The 16,839-nt window shown below is 39.5% G+C and overlaps 1 protein-coding gene and 1 pseudogene across 2 annotated transcripts in view; both read right to left on the bottom strand.

The window, feature by feature from the left end:
- Nucleotides 1-11,294, bottom strand: part of BAZ1A (bromodomain adjacent to zinc finger domain 1A) — an 85,469-nt gene extending 74,175 nt beyond the window's left edge. For both annotated transcript variants that reach the window (XM_058540732.1, XM_058540733.1), the window contains exons 1-2: nucleotides 11,041-11,294; nucleotides 1,015-1,293 (exon numbers count right to left, since the gene is read on the bottom strand). In XM_058540732.1, coding sequence (XP_058396715.1) covers nucleotides 1,015-1,293; nucleotides 11,041-11,153 — 392 coding nt within the window. In that variant the 5' untranslated portion in view covers nucleotides 11,154-11,294. The remainder of the gene's footprint in view (nucleotides 1-1,014; nucleotides 1,294-11,040) is intronic.
- A 112-nt stretch (nucleotides 11,295-11,406) lies between these two features.
- LOC131405266 (protein SOGA3-like) lies at nucleotides 11,407-12,061 on the bottom strand (annotated as a pseudogene).
- Between the last annotated feature and the right edge of the window lie 4,778 nt (nucleotides 12,062-16,839).

The following is a 16,839-nucleotide window of genomic DNA, read 5'->3' as shown; positions in this document are numbered from 1 at the left end:
AAATCAAATCCAAACAAATTTAGATCTTAATATAAACATTTCTTGGCTTTTTAAGATACATGTACAGTAGCATTTAATAACTAAAATGGGTTATATTAATTTAAGACATTATTCTGAAATTATATATAAACTCATAATGATTCTCCAAAATAAGATAATAAAGAATATAATTAAATAAGTTTTGACTGTTAAAGTTTAAAATTCAGAAAGAAAAAAAAAATCTGAATTCAGGTCAACAAGGAGGGGAAAAAAGCATCCAAAAAACATTTTATCGTCACTGCCCCAAAAGTCAAAAGGCTATAAATAGTTTTAATGCAAATAAAGATTATTATGATAAATATCAGTGACCAGCCAATCGCAAATGCTTAAGACTTCAGGACAGCACTGATAATTTTTAACTTAGTGCCATAGTGATGTCATTTAAAATTTTCATATATGAAAAACGTACTTTTTTCTTGAAGACCTGGGTAAAAGAGAAGAGAACTTAGTGGAGTATATAAAACCCAGTCCTCATGTTATCAAGGAACTACTAACACCCAGCAAGAAATACAAGCATATTTAATTAGGTAACATAATGAGGACACAGTAGATATCTTTATCTAAGGTTTTTTTTTTTACCCTTAAATAAAGATGGAATTTCCATATAATGGAACTTATTATACAGTAAATAAAAAAGAATGGTGGTTTATAAAGCAATGGACCGATCTTTAAGATATTCTAAGTGAAAAAAGGTATAGAATACAGTATGTTACCTTTTACACTAAAAGGGGCAGGAGGTGTGTGTGTATGTATGTACATGTGTATGCATGTACATGTTTTTGGTGGTCTATTTAAAAATTAGCTTTGGAAAAATACACAAGAAACGGCTAGCACTAAGGCCATCTATGGGGGAGGTAACAGGGTAGCTGGAGGATAGTAAAAGGGAAGCTTTCCTCAGTTCACCGTTTTGTGTATTTTCAATTTTGAGCAATGTGAATGAATGTGTATCAAAAGGAAAAATTTAAAGTACCTTACCTTGCACCATTGTTCCTAATGACTTCCACAGTTTCTTCAACAAAATATCGATCCTTGACATACGCAAAAATATCATCACAGATTTCATGCAAGCGTGACCGATGGGTAAGGTTGGTCAAGTATAAAACTGGAATAATTAGTGGTTCTGGAAAACTCTGAAGATTCTGTCTTGCTTTTCTTTCTGACTCAAGTGCTTCCTGATAAGTCAGTCCAGGTCTACCCGTCACAGCACAACTCCACACAAGACTGTTGCACAGAATGGTTCGTTCAAAAAAGTCACTGATTAAAAAACAAAAACAAAAACCAATTACCTATCATTTCACCAATTTTATATTAAAAGCTGATAAAGCATCGTGCCTTTATTGCAAAATTTTATACAGAATCATAGAACTCAAACAAGGGTTTAGTTAACTGGTCAATTTACACATTAATACAAACCTAAGAGAAAGTATAGTTAAACTAGACATTTACATTTTGCAGTTTAAAGGTACATTCAGCCAAAACTGGACTTTGATTTCCATCAGTTTTGAAATTGGGAGTGAAACTGAAAATAAACTCAACCTTTCTTTTTCCTTCTAAATTATAAGCTTTTTGTTCCAAAGCAGTCAAAACACTGAAGTCAATTCAAGTACTTAACTATGAATTTAAAAGGCTTTAACATAATAGTGAAAAACTGGGAAATCTACACATCTAACAATAACAGAAATGTAAGTAAACTGTAGTATTTCATGCAATGAAAATTCATAGTCATTAACAGTATAGGGAGTTCCTAAATAACATGTTAAAAGGAAAAAAAAACTTTCCAGTTTGATTCCCTCCTATAGTTTCTGAAAGTAAAAGCTTACCAAAATCATATACATAATATGGTCCCACCTGTGTTAAAGAAAAAAAGAGAAAAAGAAAAGAAAGGAAGGAAGGAAGAGAAAGATAACCTAAAGAAGCACAAAAGGTTTCTGGAATGTTATACAAAAATCAAGGTTGTAGCTACAAAGTGGGGATGGGACTAGGGGACCACTCTACTCAGTGCTTTTCTGCATTCTTGGAATTTCTTACTATGAGCATTTATTTCTTTTCAAAAATTCTGTATAGTCATTTTTAAAATGCAAGAGATCTATAATATGGAAAGATTTCTAATGTATATTAAGTAGAAAAACTCAAATCACTGAATAACACAATCCCATATATTAATTATAATAATAACGAAATGTGAGTATTTATACAAATACTATAAACAGATGTTCCCTATAGAGAAAAGGAAGGACTAGGAAGGAAGGACAAGAAAACTTTGTTATTCTAAATATTTCTATATTGTTTGAATTTTTATAATAAGCATGTACTCGCATTATTTTTATAATAAAAATATTTTTTAAGTAGAAAAGGTTAGACATGCAAAAAAGTTAACAATGGTTGCCTCTAAGTGGTAAGATATGGGTAAATATTTTTCCCTCCTCTATATTTTGGTCTACTTTTCAATAATCATATGTAACTGATATAATGCACTATTCTCTAACTTTTTCTCCTTCCTGAAATCCCCCTTTCCTTCTCCCATCATTCTAAAAAAGTATTAAAACTGCTATATGTTTCCTCCCTGGTTAGTGTATCTATATAAATTATCCCTGTAGTAGGCAATCTCCAAAGACCTGGGGTAATTCCATTAAGATAGTTTCATTTGTATATTTGTCCATAGAACAACAAAAATGAAATCTATGGAAATAAGGTAAGAGAAATTAATCATATCTTAATATAAATGAGATCTATAGAGAGAATATGCATATATATGCCAAATTACATGACTCTATGTCAGCACAAGAAGATCCTTTTGAAGTATGTACCCTTTAGTACAGGAGATGATGGATGTATATCATTATTTTAATACATAGTAAAAAAGTGATTATAAGACAGAGGCAGATGTCCTTCAGGAATTCAGAGGAAAGGAAGGAGGAGAGGCAGGCAAAAAAGATCAAGAAACACTGGGATATTTTTTGGAGGAAGTGGTGTTAAGAGTTAGGAAAGGAAAAGTAGAGTTGAAGAAAGAAACGCCAGAGAGAAAAAAGATGAATATAATCTGGTTCTTATTAGCAAGAAAATCTATGTCAGATAAATGATTTATTAGCTAAGAGAGAGGCAACAGACATATCCAATAGATGTTTGTCAATGGTACAGAATAAAATAACTGAATGGATCTTGAAAGAGGTCTTATTTAATTAAGTTTTACTGCCTAAAACTGTAGTTCACTTAGAAAGCTTTATAAAAGTTTTTAACTTTTTCCTATAGAAACAAACATATCTGTAAGACTTAGCTTCCCAAGCCAACACATAGTCAGCACATAATGTGCACGAGGTAACTTTCAATAACGTAAACTATATCTAGTACTATTTAAGAAAAATATACTTCAAATCTAGATACCTTATACATTAACTAGTCTCTAAACTAGTGCTAATGGAAATAGAATGCTAGCGATACATAATTTAAAAATTTCTAGTGGCCACATTAAAAAAATTTTAAAGAAACGAATGAAATTAATTTTATATTTTATTTAACCTAATATATCCCCAAATAATTTCATTTCAATATATAATCAATATTGAAATAGTTTGCTTTTTTTTTTTTTGGTACTAAGTCTTCAAAATCCAGTATATATTTCACATTTATTGCACATCTTAATTCTGACTAGTCACATTTCAAGTTCTTAATAACCCTGGTGCCAAGTAACGGCTCCTGTATCAGACAGCACAGCTCTAGCCATAGCAAGCTGGGATTTGGTAGCCTGGGGTATTTGGTGGGTCATGGGGTATTTGGTGACATGGCAGGGGGACAGACTTTACACTGAGCTGCAATAAACACTATTTAGGTTCAAAATACCAAGGAGAGCAATGGCACAAGTGCCACAAACCTCCACCGAACACGTGTTACCAAGCAGAAAAACAGGATAGTCAGCAACCAGTGATGTACAGCTGCCCTTCTACACCAAGGTTTCCACCACCTCCTGCAAAGTATTTGTACTGTTTGTTTCCTTTGTGTCCATCTACTCGACAAAGTTGTTGTTACATTATAGCCCTGCTGCGCACAGAGATCTACCCTCAGGAGGAGGAAGGCAGGGCATACTACCCCAGTGGCCATTTTAAAGCAAGGGGGGAAAAAGCTCAAAGGCTATTTCTCCCTATTCATCACCCCCTACCAGCATGGTGCCATCTCTAACATTACATACCTTCACTGTCTCCCACTATTGCAACTCCGCTCTTTACCCATTCATCATATACATTCAAATGTGTAGGATTTTGTTAATAATACTGAATTCTAGGGGGTAGGTTACAGTGCCTCTTCAATTTGTATATTTTAAGAATATAAAATGATGAAACTTTTTACAAGAAGCACATTTTACTATTGTGAGCAAAAATTTATAAAATACAAAGTACTGTTTTATGTGAATATAAGTTTAGGCTAATGTAGACCATTACGTCTCTGATTTATTACTACATTCCTTCAACAGTCCTCTTTACCAGAGATCAGCATACTACTGGCCCAGAGGCAATCCAGCCTTCCACCTGTTTTTGTCGTTTTACTGGAACACAGCCGCACCCACACCTTTAGGTATTGTCTGACTGCTTTCTCACCACATCTGCAGAGTTGGGTAGCGCAACAGACACCCTATGGCCTGCAAAGCCTAAAATACTGATTATCTGGCCCTTTAAGAAAGTTTGACGACCTATGCTCTACCATTATTTAAGGAAAAACTGCTTCTGATTTACCAGGTCGAGAACTGGTATAAAGTCAACCAACTCTCTGGGGAATAAGCTGAGGAACAAAGGGAAATATTAGCTAACCTGCTGGGTATCTGGAAAAGTAAAAACCTAGTATAATGAAGTGACATAAAAACCAGAAACCAAAGACAGTACAATTCAGAAAAGATAAATGCAAAGCATACTCTACTTAAGAGCCAAAACTATATTAACTAGACACAAGACAAGAAAGATCCAGCACAATACTGCAGAAAAGATCTAAGGGACATAAGCAAACTCCTCTATCCACAAAATAATTAATATAACTGAGAAATGCAGCCATTGGTTAAAAACTAACATAATTCCTGACTTAAACAGCATATGATATGCAAGAGATGGAAAGTATGGCTTATAAACTTAAAAAAGTAGTAATTGGTAGAAGACAGCATGGGGTGTTCTAACAACTTCCTTCACTGACAGGGTTACAAAAGCAGATCAGGTGATCATGGGCACGGCCAACTTAACGTGCCCTGTACCATATAGAGAAATACCAGCTAGATGAAAATTACATTTATTCATAAATAGTCAGGGAGAAGTTAGATTAATTAAAAATATAGTTTAGTTTAGAAAAACACTTTAATGAAATATTACTTTGTACTTAGTGCTGCCTCAGACAGACTTACATAATGACAGACAAGGCAGGCTCCTAAAATCTGCAGATGACACGAAGGTAACGAATAGCAATAAAGATTTTTAAAATCTAGAGTCTAAAACCTTAAGTACAAATCAACAAAGGTGAAACATTATACTGGCTTAACAAACGTACTAGCTTAACAATAATGAATGTGAAAAAGGCAAATTTTAAGTGAACAGCAAATTCACACTTCTGTGCCTTTTTATACAGTTTCTTTCACTTAAAAAGTATTCTTCAGGGCATTCTCTGCCTAGAATGCCCTTTTTCCCCATTCTGTGTCTTGATAGCTCCATCTTCCAACACCCAACTGAGACGTTCATTTTATCTTACCTGAGGACTTCCTCAACTCCCCAGCAGTTACCAGTTCCATTTTCTATACTCCCATTACACAGGCTCCATAGCACACACATGATTTATGCCATTGTATTGCAGACATACATTCATTTCCACTAGAGGGACAAATTATCTCAGCATCTCCAAAGACTCTCCAAAGTACAGAGTCAATAAACAAATACACTCTCACTGGCAGTCCACATTTATTTTTATGTGTATCTAGACAGAGAAAAGTGTGCATATGAACAGGAAGGAGAGAGGAAAGCGTCGGCATCTCAGTTTTACCACTTGTAGAGTATGACTTTGGGTAAGTTACACAACCTCACTGAACCCAGTTCCCCTTCTGTAAAATGTAACGCCCAGCATACTATATGTGCACTCAATAAATAGTACCAATTCTTACTGTTCAGGTACCGTATTTGCAGCGAGACCCTAGAAGAATACACAGGAGAATAACCAGTATGGTAGAGGAACAATGTCAGAGGAACACACACAAGACTTGACAATCTTTGAAGAGAAAGTTTGTTATTGGGAAGCAGGGTAGGAAGAGGGATTAACAGCAGAGGGATTATCAGTGAACACCCAAAATCCAATGAAGCTGACCCAAGTATAAAATCTTATCAACCACTTAGTGGTAGACTGTTTGCAGAGGGTTGAAAGTGTGCAGACTCCTTAGAAATCTGACTTTGATACTCTTCTCACAAGAGGTGGAGTGTGTTTCACCACCCCTTGAATCTGGGCTGGCCTTGAGATTGGCTCTTACCAACATAATACAGAAATGACACTGAGAGACTTCAGCCCTCACCCTCTTGGAACCCTGAGACCAGCACACGAAGAAGCCCAGGTTAGCCTTCCGAGGATAAAAGACCACATGGTGAGAAAAGCCATCCCAGTATATTAAATCATTGCACTATATACTTTAAATATCTTATAATTCTATTTGTCAATTATACCTCACTAAAGCTTGAAAAAAACATCCACAAAGAAAGAAAAGCCCTCTCAGTGGAGGTCCCTGATATATGACTGAGGCTACCTCCTGCTCCATCCAGCCTCAGCCTAGCATCCTGTGTTAGTGAAGAAGAACATAAACTCTAGAGTCTTAGGTACATGAGTGAGAATTCCAGTGTCACTAACTGCTAGACAGGTGATTTTCAACACTGATCTCGGACTTACTCTCCCTACCGCAGCTGATTGCAGCTAAGTGAGCGAACACGAGGGACCAGCAGAAACCACACTGGCATCCACAGAACGGTGAGCAAAGAAAATGGGGGGGGCGGTTACTCTGAGCCACTAAGTTTTAGGGTAGCTTGTTACAAAATAACTGATATATATATTCTGTCTGAAAAAAGAATGTATTAACACAAAACATGGTAGCCTGCTTAAGCAGATAAAAGGTGAAACTCAAAAGGAAAGGACTTAAGAATGTCTGCTATACCATCCAAGGAGAAAAGAGTCATGGATCCAAATATCTCGGCCATGTGGCAGACTTAGTCCTAAACAGGAGTGAACACCTAATTTGAAGCTATGAAGATTATCCAACTTTCCTTGAAAACTCCATGCTCACCAGATGCCCTTCTGACAGTAAGATTTCATACACAGCTGGTTATCAGTATAGGAACTGGTCTGTGTGAAAGGAATTCTTCCCACTGTAAACATTCTCGTTTGTACATTTAATATCTAGAGCTTCATCATTTGAGGGTGTAGTAAAGAAGTCAAATGTCTGAGCAGACAGTAGAGAGTGGTGCCTACACCAAGATCTAGGCAGCCAGCCTGAATTCCAAGCAATGCTCCCAAGTTCTTGGTGTATACTTCTGCAAACTTCAACAAATATTAGGAAGACTTCTCCACAATAAGCATCCTATGTTAGTGAAGAAGAACATAAACTCTAGAGTCTTAGGTACATGAGTGAGAATTCCAGTGTCACTGCTAGACAGGTGATTTTCAACACTGATCTCGGACTTACTCTCCCTACCGCAACCCCACCTTCCTCATCTGTAGAAAAAGGCTGCTGACAGTACTGAACTAACAAGCGGGGAGCTGATGAACAATGAAAATGGGATGCCATATAAACTAATCAAACACCTTTCACTGGAAAGCCAGGTTGAAACATAAGCTGGTCTGTCAGTGACGTTGTAGAAGAGATTCCTACATTTTGTATGAAAAGTGTGACTCACTCAAAGATGGGAAATACATTCTAATTCCAAGGGTCTAAATGGCCAAAAAAAGGAATCATTTAACTTAGGAGATTAAGTCAGTGGGTAATATAACAAATCATTTTCCTATCCCACAAATCTAGAATTTCTGGTATGCAGACCCGTTCCATTTTCGAACAATCCGCAGCCAAAAAAAATTGTTGTCAGCTATCCAAATTACAGACTAAATTTTTATCTTATTTAGAGATTAAATTATGCACTTTAGCTTATGCATTTGCCTATAGTTAATACGCTATTTTTAATAAATCTTTTCTTATGGAAAGCAGGTCAAACAAGTGTTAGCAATTAAAGAGCATGTAGTTCAAACATACAAAATAAAGGAGCCTGCACTATATAATCATTAAGGATCCATCCTGGTCACAGTCTCTGTCTCAAAGAACTCAGGGTCTAGGAAAAGAGAAAATGTGAGGCAATAAATACACTGCATTACAGTGCAATAACAGCAGATGTTCCACTAGATAAAATGGAGGGGGGGATCACTGCTGTCTAAAAAGACGAAGGAGGAAGTGTTAGGCTATAATACCAAGTAAGATAAAGACAGAAAACTATTTAGCAATTAAAAGGTCACTGGCAACCTCTACCAACCAGAGTTAGAGGCAAAAGTTACTTTGCACTGTGCTGGGAAGTGAACAAGGCGGGGAGGTGTAGAAAATCTCTTTGAGACTGATTAGAGAAAGGTCTATTTACAAAATCAAAAACCTGAGCAAATAGGTGGGCATAGTGGTCTTCAGACACATACAAAAGAAGAATATTCGAAGTAATGCACTCAAAAGATAATCTTCAAACAAATTCATATAAACCAATTGGTGATTTAGTGAATGAGTGAAAACAGAAGTTTCCTTCATAGTTTCTCCAGAATTGTGCTGAGGGTCAGATTACCATAATACTGCAGAGACCACCATATACCATCCACCATGAATGCACTTTTGGAAAGATCTCTTTGTAATCATCTAAGAGAAAGAAAAAATAATCTCAAACTTAACACACAATTAAATGTCAGTCTTCTTCCAATTTTGCCAATTCAAAGTCATAGAGATTAAGACCTAAGGACACTAGGAGCTCTGCTTTGTTCAGGGTAAGTGATTAAATATCTTTGCTCCCAAACCAATTGCCTATCCTGAACTGTTTCTAATTTCCAAAAGCCCAAACACTTCAGTACAGAGAAAACAACAAAAAACTAGTTATTTTTAAAGAATTTTTAATATCATAAGACTACAAACGACACAGTTCCCTAATATTAATAGAAGGTAGTAGGTTTGGAATACCAAAAATCTCTTCCTTTGTTTCGGCATTTCAGATTTCTCCACGATTACAGTAAATCATCAAGAACCAAGTATATGAAATGTTTAATTCAAAAAAGATAACAGCCATAGTCATTCTCTCCTCTACAGTGAGAATAGCCTCTTAAAAAGATAAGGTTGCTTATATCAAAGGAGAAAACACTTTGAAACTTAAGCATGTTTCCTCCTTTGTTGGCACTCGAAATACAATTTTTTAAAAATCAGAGTTATTACGAAGGATTTTAACTTAAATTAAAAAAAAAAAAGACATCATCCTTGTCAAGTTACCTAATCCAAATTCACTTAAGCAGTTACAAGAGTGAACCCTACTTGAGTAACAAAACAAGTCTGTACAGGAGCAGAGTAAGATGTGCACTCCTATTTAAAAGCACTGTCTGCTGAAAAACTTCTCTAAATATAACATGTTTATGTGTAACTCTTTCTGTGGAGCTGGAAAAAAAGGCTTCCTTAAAATAAAAGCTCAAAGGAACTGGCTTTTCTAACTTCGCTAGTCATTTCTCAGACAGGTGCAGAGTTCGCCTAAAGCCCTCCCTCCATCAAGCCCCCATTCAAAAAGGTGCCTTCCAAACACAATTTATTTGGTTGCTATAACACTTGGTTTCTAAGCCACAAAGGGATTCCTTCTAAGTGGAGAGGATAAAGCATAAGAAAAAGGGAGGATCAGGCTGTTTCAGTGATTGATCAATTCAGGTTCTCACTTGGAGATCCTGTTTAAACACAGATCTCTGAAACACCCCGTTGTTTGGTGTCACAGGACAAGGAGATCTCTTGGGATAAACCAGGCAAGGGACTGAAAATTTAGGGGTTGAAACTACACACGCAGCAGCTCCGGATTCTTATCAAAACAATAGCGAGTGGCACATGTCAGGCGGCCCACATGCGCAGGGGGATAAAGAGGAGACTGGCGGAGGCTGGAGTTGAACTTGTCTTAACCCCCTCCCCCAACTCCCACCGCCGCGCTCCGGGCTCGCGAAAGTGAAAACGAGGGGCGCCCGGGGCCCTGCTCTCCGCCCCCCCTTCCCCCGCCCAGCCCCGACTTCTTCCTCACCCGGTCTCCCGGGGGCGGAGACGCTGAGTTCTCCGGGGCCGGGAGTTAGTCACCAAGAAGAGGCGGTGACAGAGCGCACGGCTCGCGTCGCACACTCGCGGCCTAGCCGCACCGGACGGGAGGCCGCCGGCGGAGGCTCTCGTGCCCCGGGCCCCACCGCCCCCGCCCGCAGGCAGCTCCCTCCCGCCCTCCCCGAGTCTCACCTCCGCTCCCGCCCGCCCCGACCCTAGGCAGCTCCCACGTCAGGCTCCACTCCACCGAAGGAGCGACGCCCAGCCCGGCCGTTTCCTGCCCCCGGGGGCGGGGATTCCCTCCCCGGGCCGGGGGACGGCGGCCCCGAGCCGCTGACCCGAGCGGGGATCCCCTCGGCCGCCGGGCGGGGATCCCGGAACTGGCCCCGAAGCGCGCGTGTGGCCGCGGCGGGGAGGGGCGAGGCGGGGAGTTTCCGCCGCCCGGGCGGCCGCCGCGGCGAGAGGCGGTCCCCACGGCCGGCCGGGGACCCCAGCCTTCCCCGCCCCGGCCGCTCTCCCCGCGCGCCGCCCCGGGACCCCGCGCAGCCACCGCGTCGGACTCCGGGGACGGAGAGGCGCGGGCCCGCGGCCACCCGTCACTTTCAAGTCGCCCCGCCAGAAGCCCGGGGCGAGGACCGGAGAGAGACAAAAGGCCGCTGGGGAGGGATCCCCCACACCCTCGCACCCCCGCGCCGCCCGGCCCTTACTCGTAGTGGCGGAAGATCTCGTTGGTGACTTTACAGTAGAAAACTTCCTCGTCGGGCCGCAGGTCGGCGGGCGGCTGCTGTCTCACAAACGGCTTTCGGTGGAGCAGCGGCATCTCCCGGCCGCCCGCGGGCTCTCCCGGACCCCGGCCGCGTCGGCGCCGCTCCCCTATCAGAAGTGGAGGGAAAGGACAGCCGGTAAGGTGGGGAGCGCTCGGCGGCGCCGGCCGGTCCGCGCGCCGGGGAAGCTCCACTGCCTTTTGTGTGACAGACGCGCCGCGGCTGCCACCGGGGCCGAGGTGGCCCCCGTCGCTGCCGGGGTACTGAGCGAGCGGAGCCGCCGCCGCCTCCGCACGCCCGGCCGCCGGCTCACAATGGGGCCGAACGCCCCGCCGCGAGCGGGCGGTGCGGGAGCGCGGCGGCCCCCTCCCCCCGCGCCGGCTCCCTGCCCGCCGCCGCCGCCGCCGCCGCCGGGCTCACAACGTGCTCGGCGCGCAGCCGGCCCGCCCGACGCCGCGAGGGAGCCGGCTGCCGGCGGCCCCCGGCGCCGCTCCGCTTTGTTCCCCCGCTCGCCTCCACTTCCCCGCCGGCGCTGGCCGGCGCCCGAGCGGCCACACGGAGCCCTTCACCTGCGAGCACGCCGACGGCCACCTCTTCACCTTCCCAGCCACAAAGGCAGCGAGGGGAGGCTCTGTCCTCCCGGGGGGTCGCCGCTCGCCGGCCCCGCCGCGTCGCCCGCCGCCGCGCCGCCCGCTGCCACGGCCTGGCTCCGCGCGGGGGATCGCGTCCCACCGCCGCTTCCCCGCCTCTCGGAGCTCCTGGGAAGTTTCTGATCTACTTTCGGCTCAGAAGGAGGAAGAGCTGTTGGGAGGAGCTTTTCACTTCTCGCTTCTACCTTTTTATTGGCTACTCGATGACTTTTACAGCCTGTCACTGATACAGGAAGAGACGGCGGAGAGCCTGGGAGAGCTACATTATTAATTAATGGAGCAACCCCTTGTGAAGAATCAGAAGCATCCTCCATGTTTGAGATTATCAGCCAAAAGATCTAGGGAAAGCGCTGGGGTTTCGTAAACACAAGTCGAACAAAGTAAAGCCGTCCTCTTCAAGTCTGGCACCATCGCTAGGTTGGTTACACGATGGGAAAAGGAGTCCGATTAAAATTTAACTGTATTTTAAAGATGGGAGGAGGAATAAGAAATAAAAAGTATTTTGATATTTTCTTCTTCCAAATTTGAATTCTCGTGTCTAAAAATATATTTCGCTTGTGTAAACATCCATTTTGAAAAGAAAATACCTTTCTTGACAGCAGTTCTCTTTAATACTTAGAGCAATTCGGTTAAAAACTCAGCAGAGGAAGAGACCAAAAAAGTATATATTAGAAAATGTCATCATGCCTGTAGGACCCTCACATATTTAAAAAACACGCCTTTAACAAGTAATATTTAGAATACACCGCTGAAAATATTTTGCAAAGGATCAATATTTAATTCAATCACTCAGAATTTTAAAGATTATGGATTTACAAGTGAAATTTCCCCTAAAGAAACTTTCCCATATCTATAATTTCCATTTATGAAACTAATTTTAATGTACATAATACATGTGACTTTTGAATTAAAAAGAATTTTCAAAACTACGAATAACTCCAAATGTTTGCCAGCTTTTTAAAAAGGATCTTTTTTGTTACTGCCCTTGACATTTACTTGTTTGCAGATTAACGTGTAAGAATGAATCTCAAAGTAAGGTTGAAGAACAGTCATTCAACAAAGAACATAACTAATTACCAATACTGTGATAGAAACAATGTGGGATCATCTTTACATCTTCAAATACTCCAAAGTATGTATGTACATTGGAGCAGAAAATGTAAGGAATCCAAATCTCAAGAGTTATCATTTTTTAACTTCTTTCAAGATACTTTTAGGGTGGCTTGCAAAAATACAATTTTGTGAAAGGCACTATATGCTTTGAGTTTTAAAAATCATTCATAAAATTAATACACCTCACTGTATGAATATAGAAGTCACAGAGGCTTCGAGATGCCCTCAGTAGCAAGTATATTCTTTAGCCTGGATAAACTCTTCAAAAAATGATGCATTCAAAGATTTGGTGTTTTACACTGGCCTCCAACTAGTACACCAAATGACAATTTAGAATTCCCTACCTAGAAAGTATGTAATTTTCCAGGTGAAAAATTTAGACCCCACGAAGGCAAATTCAGAAAGGGGGACAAGGAGGATGGATAATTTTCAACTGACATTGAAGCATCACTCTCACGATTCAAAATGCTGACTTAACTGTTAAGCTAAAAACAGATGAGATTTCTCTGAATATATAGCATTTATATTTCTTAACTCTCACTGTTTGATAAGCTGTTAAAATAATTTTGTTAAAATCACGATCAAAAATAGTAATGTTAATTTTACTTTTATTAAATACAAAATTTTAAACAATTGGATCCTTTTTTATACTAACTTAAAATTGAAATTTTATTCTGCTTCATCAAAACACTATCATACTCAATTTCCCTACTACCATACTCAAATTTTGCTATCATAACTCAGTTCTCTGAGTTACATACATAGGATTTATTTTAATGATTTGTGATATTTAATAAAAGTTATACATAGTTGTTCATTGTTAATTCAGAATAACGTTAAGTTTAGTAAATTATAGTTGACATATTAAAAAGTTTAGTTTTGATGTGTTTATAATACTTGATCAAATTGATAGCATGCCTAAGCTACCTCAAAATAACACTTCTCTTAAAGTTATCCTACATATTTACTACAAAAAGCTTACCTAATGTATTATTCCATATTTTCGTATCATGATTACTTTCTTGCTTTATTACTACTTCTAGATATTTGAGAGTGAAAAGTTCATTGCTGTATTCAGAAAGTATTTAAAGGAAATGTCATGAAATAGAACTTTGTGTAAAAAAAACTGGCTATATTGTAAAGGAAACTATGGAAGTTAAAGTATCACAGGAAAAAAATAGAGAAAACAATGAAATTGAAATCATTGAATTTTTTAACAATTTAATTCAATTAAACATTTATCAGGCTCCTTTTATGTGCCAAGACACTGTAGTAGCTCATGTAAGGGATACAATGTAAATGTATCCTGGACTCAAAAAATGTACCATCTTGTAGAGAAGAGATGACATCAAGACAGATCACCAATACAAGAATTGTGTGAGTCCTAATGATCATGAGTAACATAATGCAAAAAGAGAAATAGAAAAGATTAGAAGAAAATGTAGAAGGGGGACTCAGGATCAGACCTAAATGAAGTCAGCCACGGGGCATGATTTGAAGGGCAACAGAAAGCTCATGTTCCCATATATCCTTGCCAGTCTCAAGATGCAACCCCCACCCTCCATTAGTCACCCCTCTGGGTGAAGATACCAATGGCCCCCACTTAAATGTAAAATGTAAATAAACCAGTTAGGCAGGACATATATTAATCTAATATCATCAAGACATAGTTTAATATTTAAGAAGGTATACTGCCTTCGATAGGTAAAGACAAAACAAGACTATGAATATGTATTTTAAAAGCTTGAGCTAGAATACTTTTCCTGTCTTCTATTGACTGATTAAGAAAGGCTTTACTTAGGTGGTTTGGTGAGGCAGTAATTACTTAGAGCTGAAGGAAACCTTTGGGAACTCAATTCTCTCATTTGCAGCTAAGGAAACTGAAGCTCAGGAACTGGAATCTTGGCCTCCTGACTCCTTGTCCAGTCTCTTCAGACCACACTGCTCTTTCCTGGGATTCGATAACATCTAATTTTCTTATATAACCTACTTACACTGTATCCATAAATAAGCCAAAATACCATTCCAAATCCTTCCTAAACTGTTAAAATGCATAAGGGGATAAGATATATTACTCATGATCAGAAATAATAGTTATTTTTGAGAATTATCCAGGAAAGCGATGGGGGTAATAAGAATCTTAAATTTGTCTAATTGAACAGCTGACGAGTCCTGTCTCCGTGCTTCAGTTAATACATCTAACAAATATAAACACTTCATGTCCCTTACCTCTAAGTAGCAGTTGTAAAAGTGTTTAGAGTATAGCTACCCTGAACTCTTCTGAGAAAGTCTTCTAAATATATACAAGGAACATCAACTTTATAACTCCTTTCCTCAATATCTCTGACACCTGTCTCAACTCTTCTATGTTCTGTTTTTAAAGTCTTCCTGATGAATTCATGGCATTTTACCTATAAAAAATTTCTATATATTGTTCTTTAGAAGCAATGAATATGTTTCCCTTCATAGCTGAAACCACTGGCCTAGTGTTGGGATAGTGGTTCTAGACCTTAGCTGCCCATTGAAATCACCAGAGGGGTTTTTGAAAAGTACTGATGCCTGGGCCATACCCTAGACCAATTAAAACAATCGCTGGGGACCCAGGAACTTGGAGTTTAAAAATCTGCTCAGGTGATACTAATGTACTGTGAAGTTTGAGAACTACTATGCTTAGAGGAGATTGGATGCTTAATGCTGAAGTGGTAATGTTAGCAAATTTGGAATGCATTTTTTTATTCAACCCGTTGTGATTAAAGTCATGAATTATGTGATGGTAGTAGGAGTTGAAAGAATAGTCTATGGCCATCATTATTATCACAGTAATAGTTTACACTTAATGAATGCTTCCAGCTTGTCAAGCATTGTGCTAACGGCTTTAAATGAATCATCTCATGCAATTCTCACAACAAAGTACTATTTATCATTTCCATTTTACAGATGAAGCTGTTGAGGCGCAGAGAGGTTAATTAAGTAGCATGCCCAAGGTCATACAGCCCAGAGGCAGAAAAGCCCAAATTATTGACTCCAGTGTCCAACTCCTTACTACTAGTCTATATTTCCATGGGACTGATTTGCTAATCTAACTCTGACATAAATTGAAACAAGGAACTCGATCGTATGCACTATACCATTTAGAACTTGTAATAATTAAGAATGTTTGTAAATCATAAAAGCACTAGAGGAAACCAGGAAGAATTTAAAAAATTATCTCAGAGTGAGGAAAGCTTAAGTATAACACAAAGCCCGGAACCCATAGAGATAATTCTATAAAATAAAAATTAAAAATTTCTCCATGACAAAAGCTACAAGCCAAGTTGGAAGACAAATATCAAACTGGGAAAAAATTATTTGCAACTCACTGTGAAAGGGCTAATTTCCCTAATATATAAATAATGTCCTATTTCCCTATTATTTAAATAATAACAAATCACAATAACCCAGAGACACAGAAAAGGAAATACAAATGGATTTTAAAACATATAAAAAGATTCTCAACCTCACTCATAATAAGAGAAATGCAAATTAAAACTATACTGAGATGATATTTTTCATCCTTCAGATTTGCAAAGATCACCCTCATCTGTTGGCAAATCTGTGGGGAAACAGGAACAACCTCTATAAAGGGCAAATTGGCAATATTTAACCAAGATTACAAATGCACATGGAAGTTCCATCTCTAGGAAGATATCCCACAAATATGTTTGAATATAAGACCCTTGATTTTGGCTTTGTTAGGAATAGAATGATATTAAAATTAATGGAAATGTCTATAATTAAATAAAATTTGCTATGTCCATACAGTGGAATAGTATGTAGACACAAGAAAGAATGAGGAAGTGAAAAAAAGCAAGGTGCAAAAAAATATGTATGGAGGGGTAAATATATAGACACATTTGCTTGAGGCATAAAATGCGCTTGGAAGGATATACAGGAAAACAACACACTGGTTGCCTCTGGGAAAAGAGTTGCTAGGGGACAT

Source organism: Diceros bicornis, chromosome 5 (assembly GCF_020826845.1).
Source record: "Diceros bicornis minor isolate mBicDic1 chromosome 5, mDicBic1.mat.cur, whole genome shotgun sequence".
Taxonomy (NCBI): domain Eukaryota; kingdom Metazoa; phylum Chordata; class Mammalia; order Perissodactyla; family Rhinocerotidae; genus Diceros; species Diceros bicornis.
This window is presented reverse-complemented; position numbering and strand designations above follow the sequence as displayed.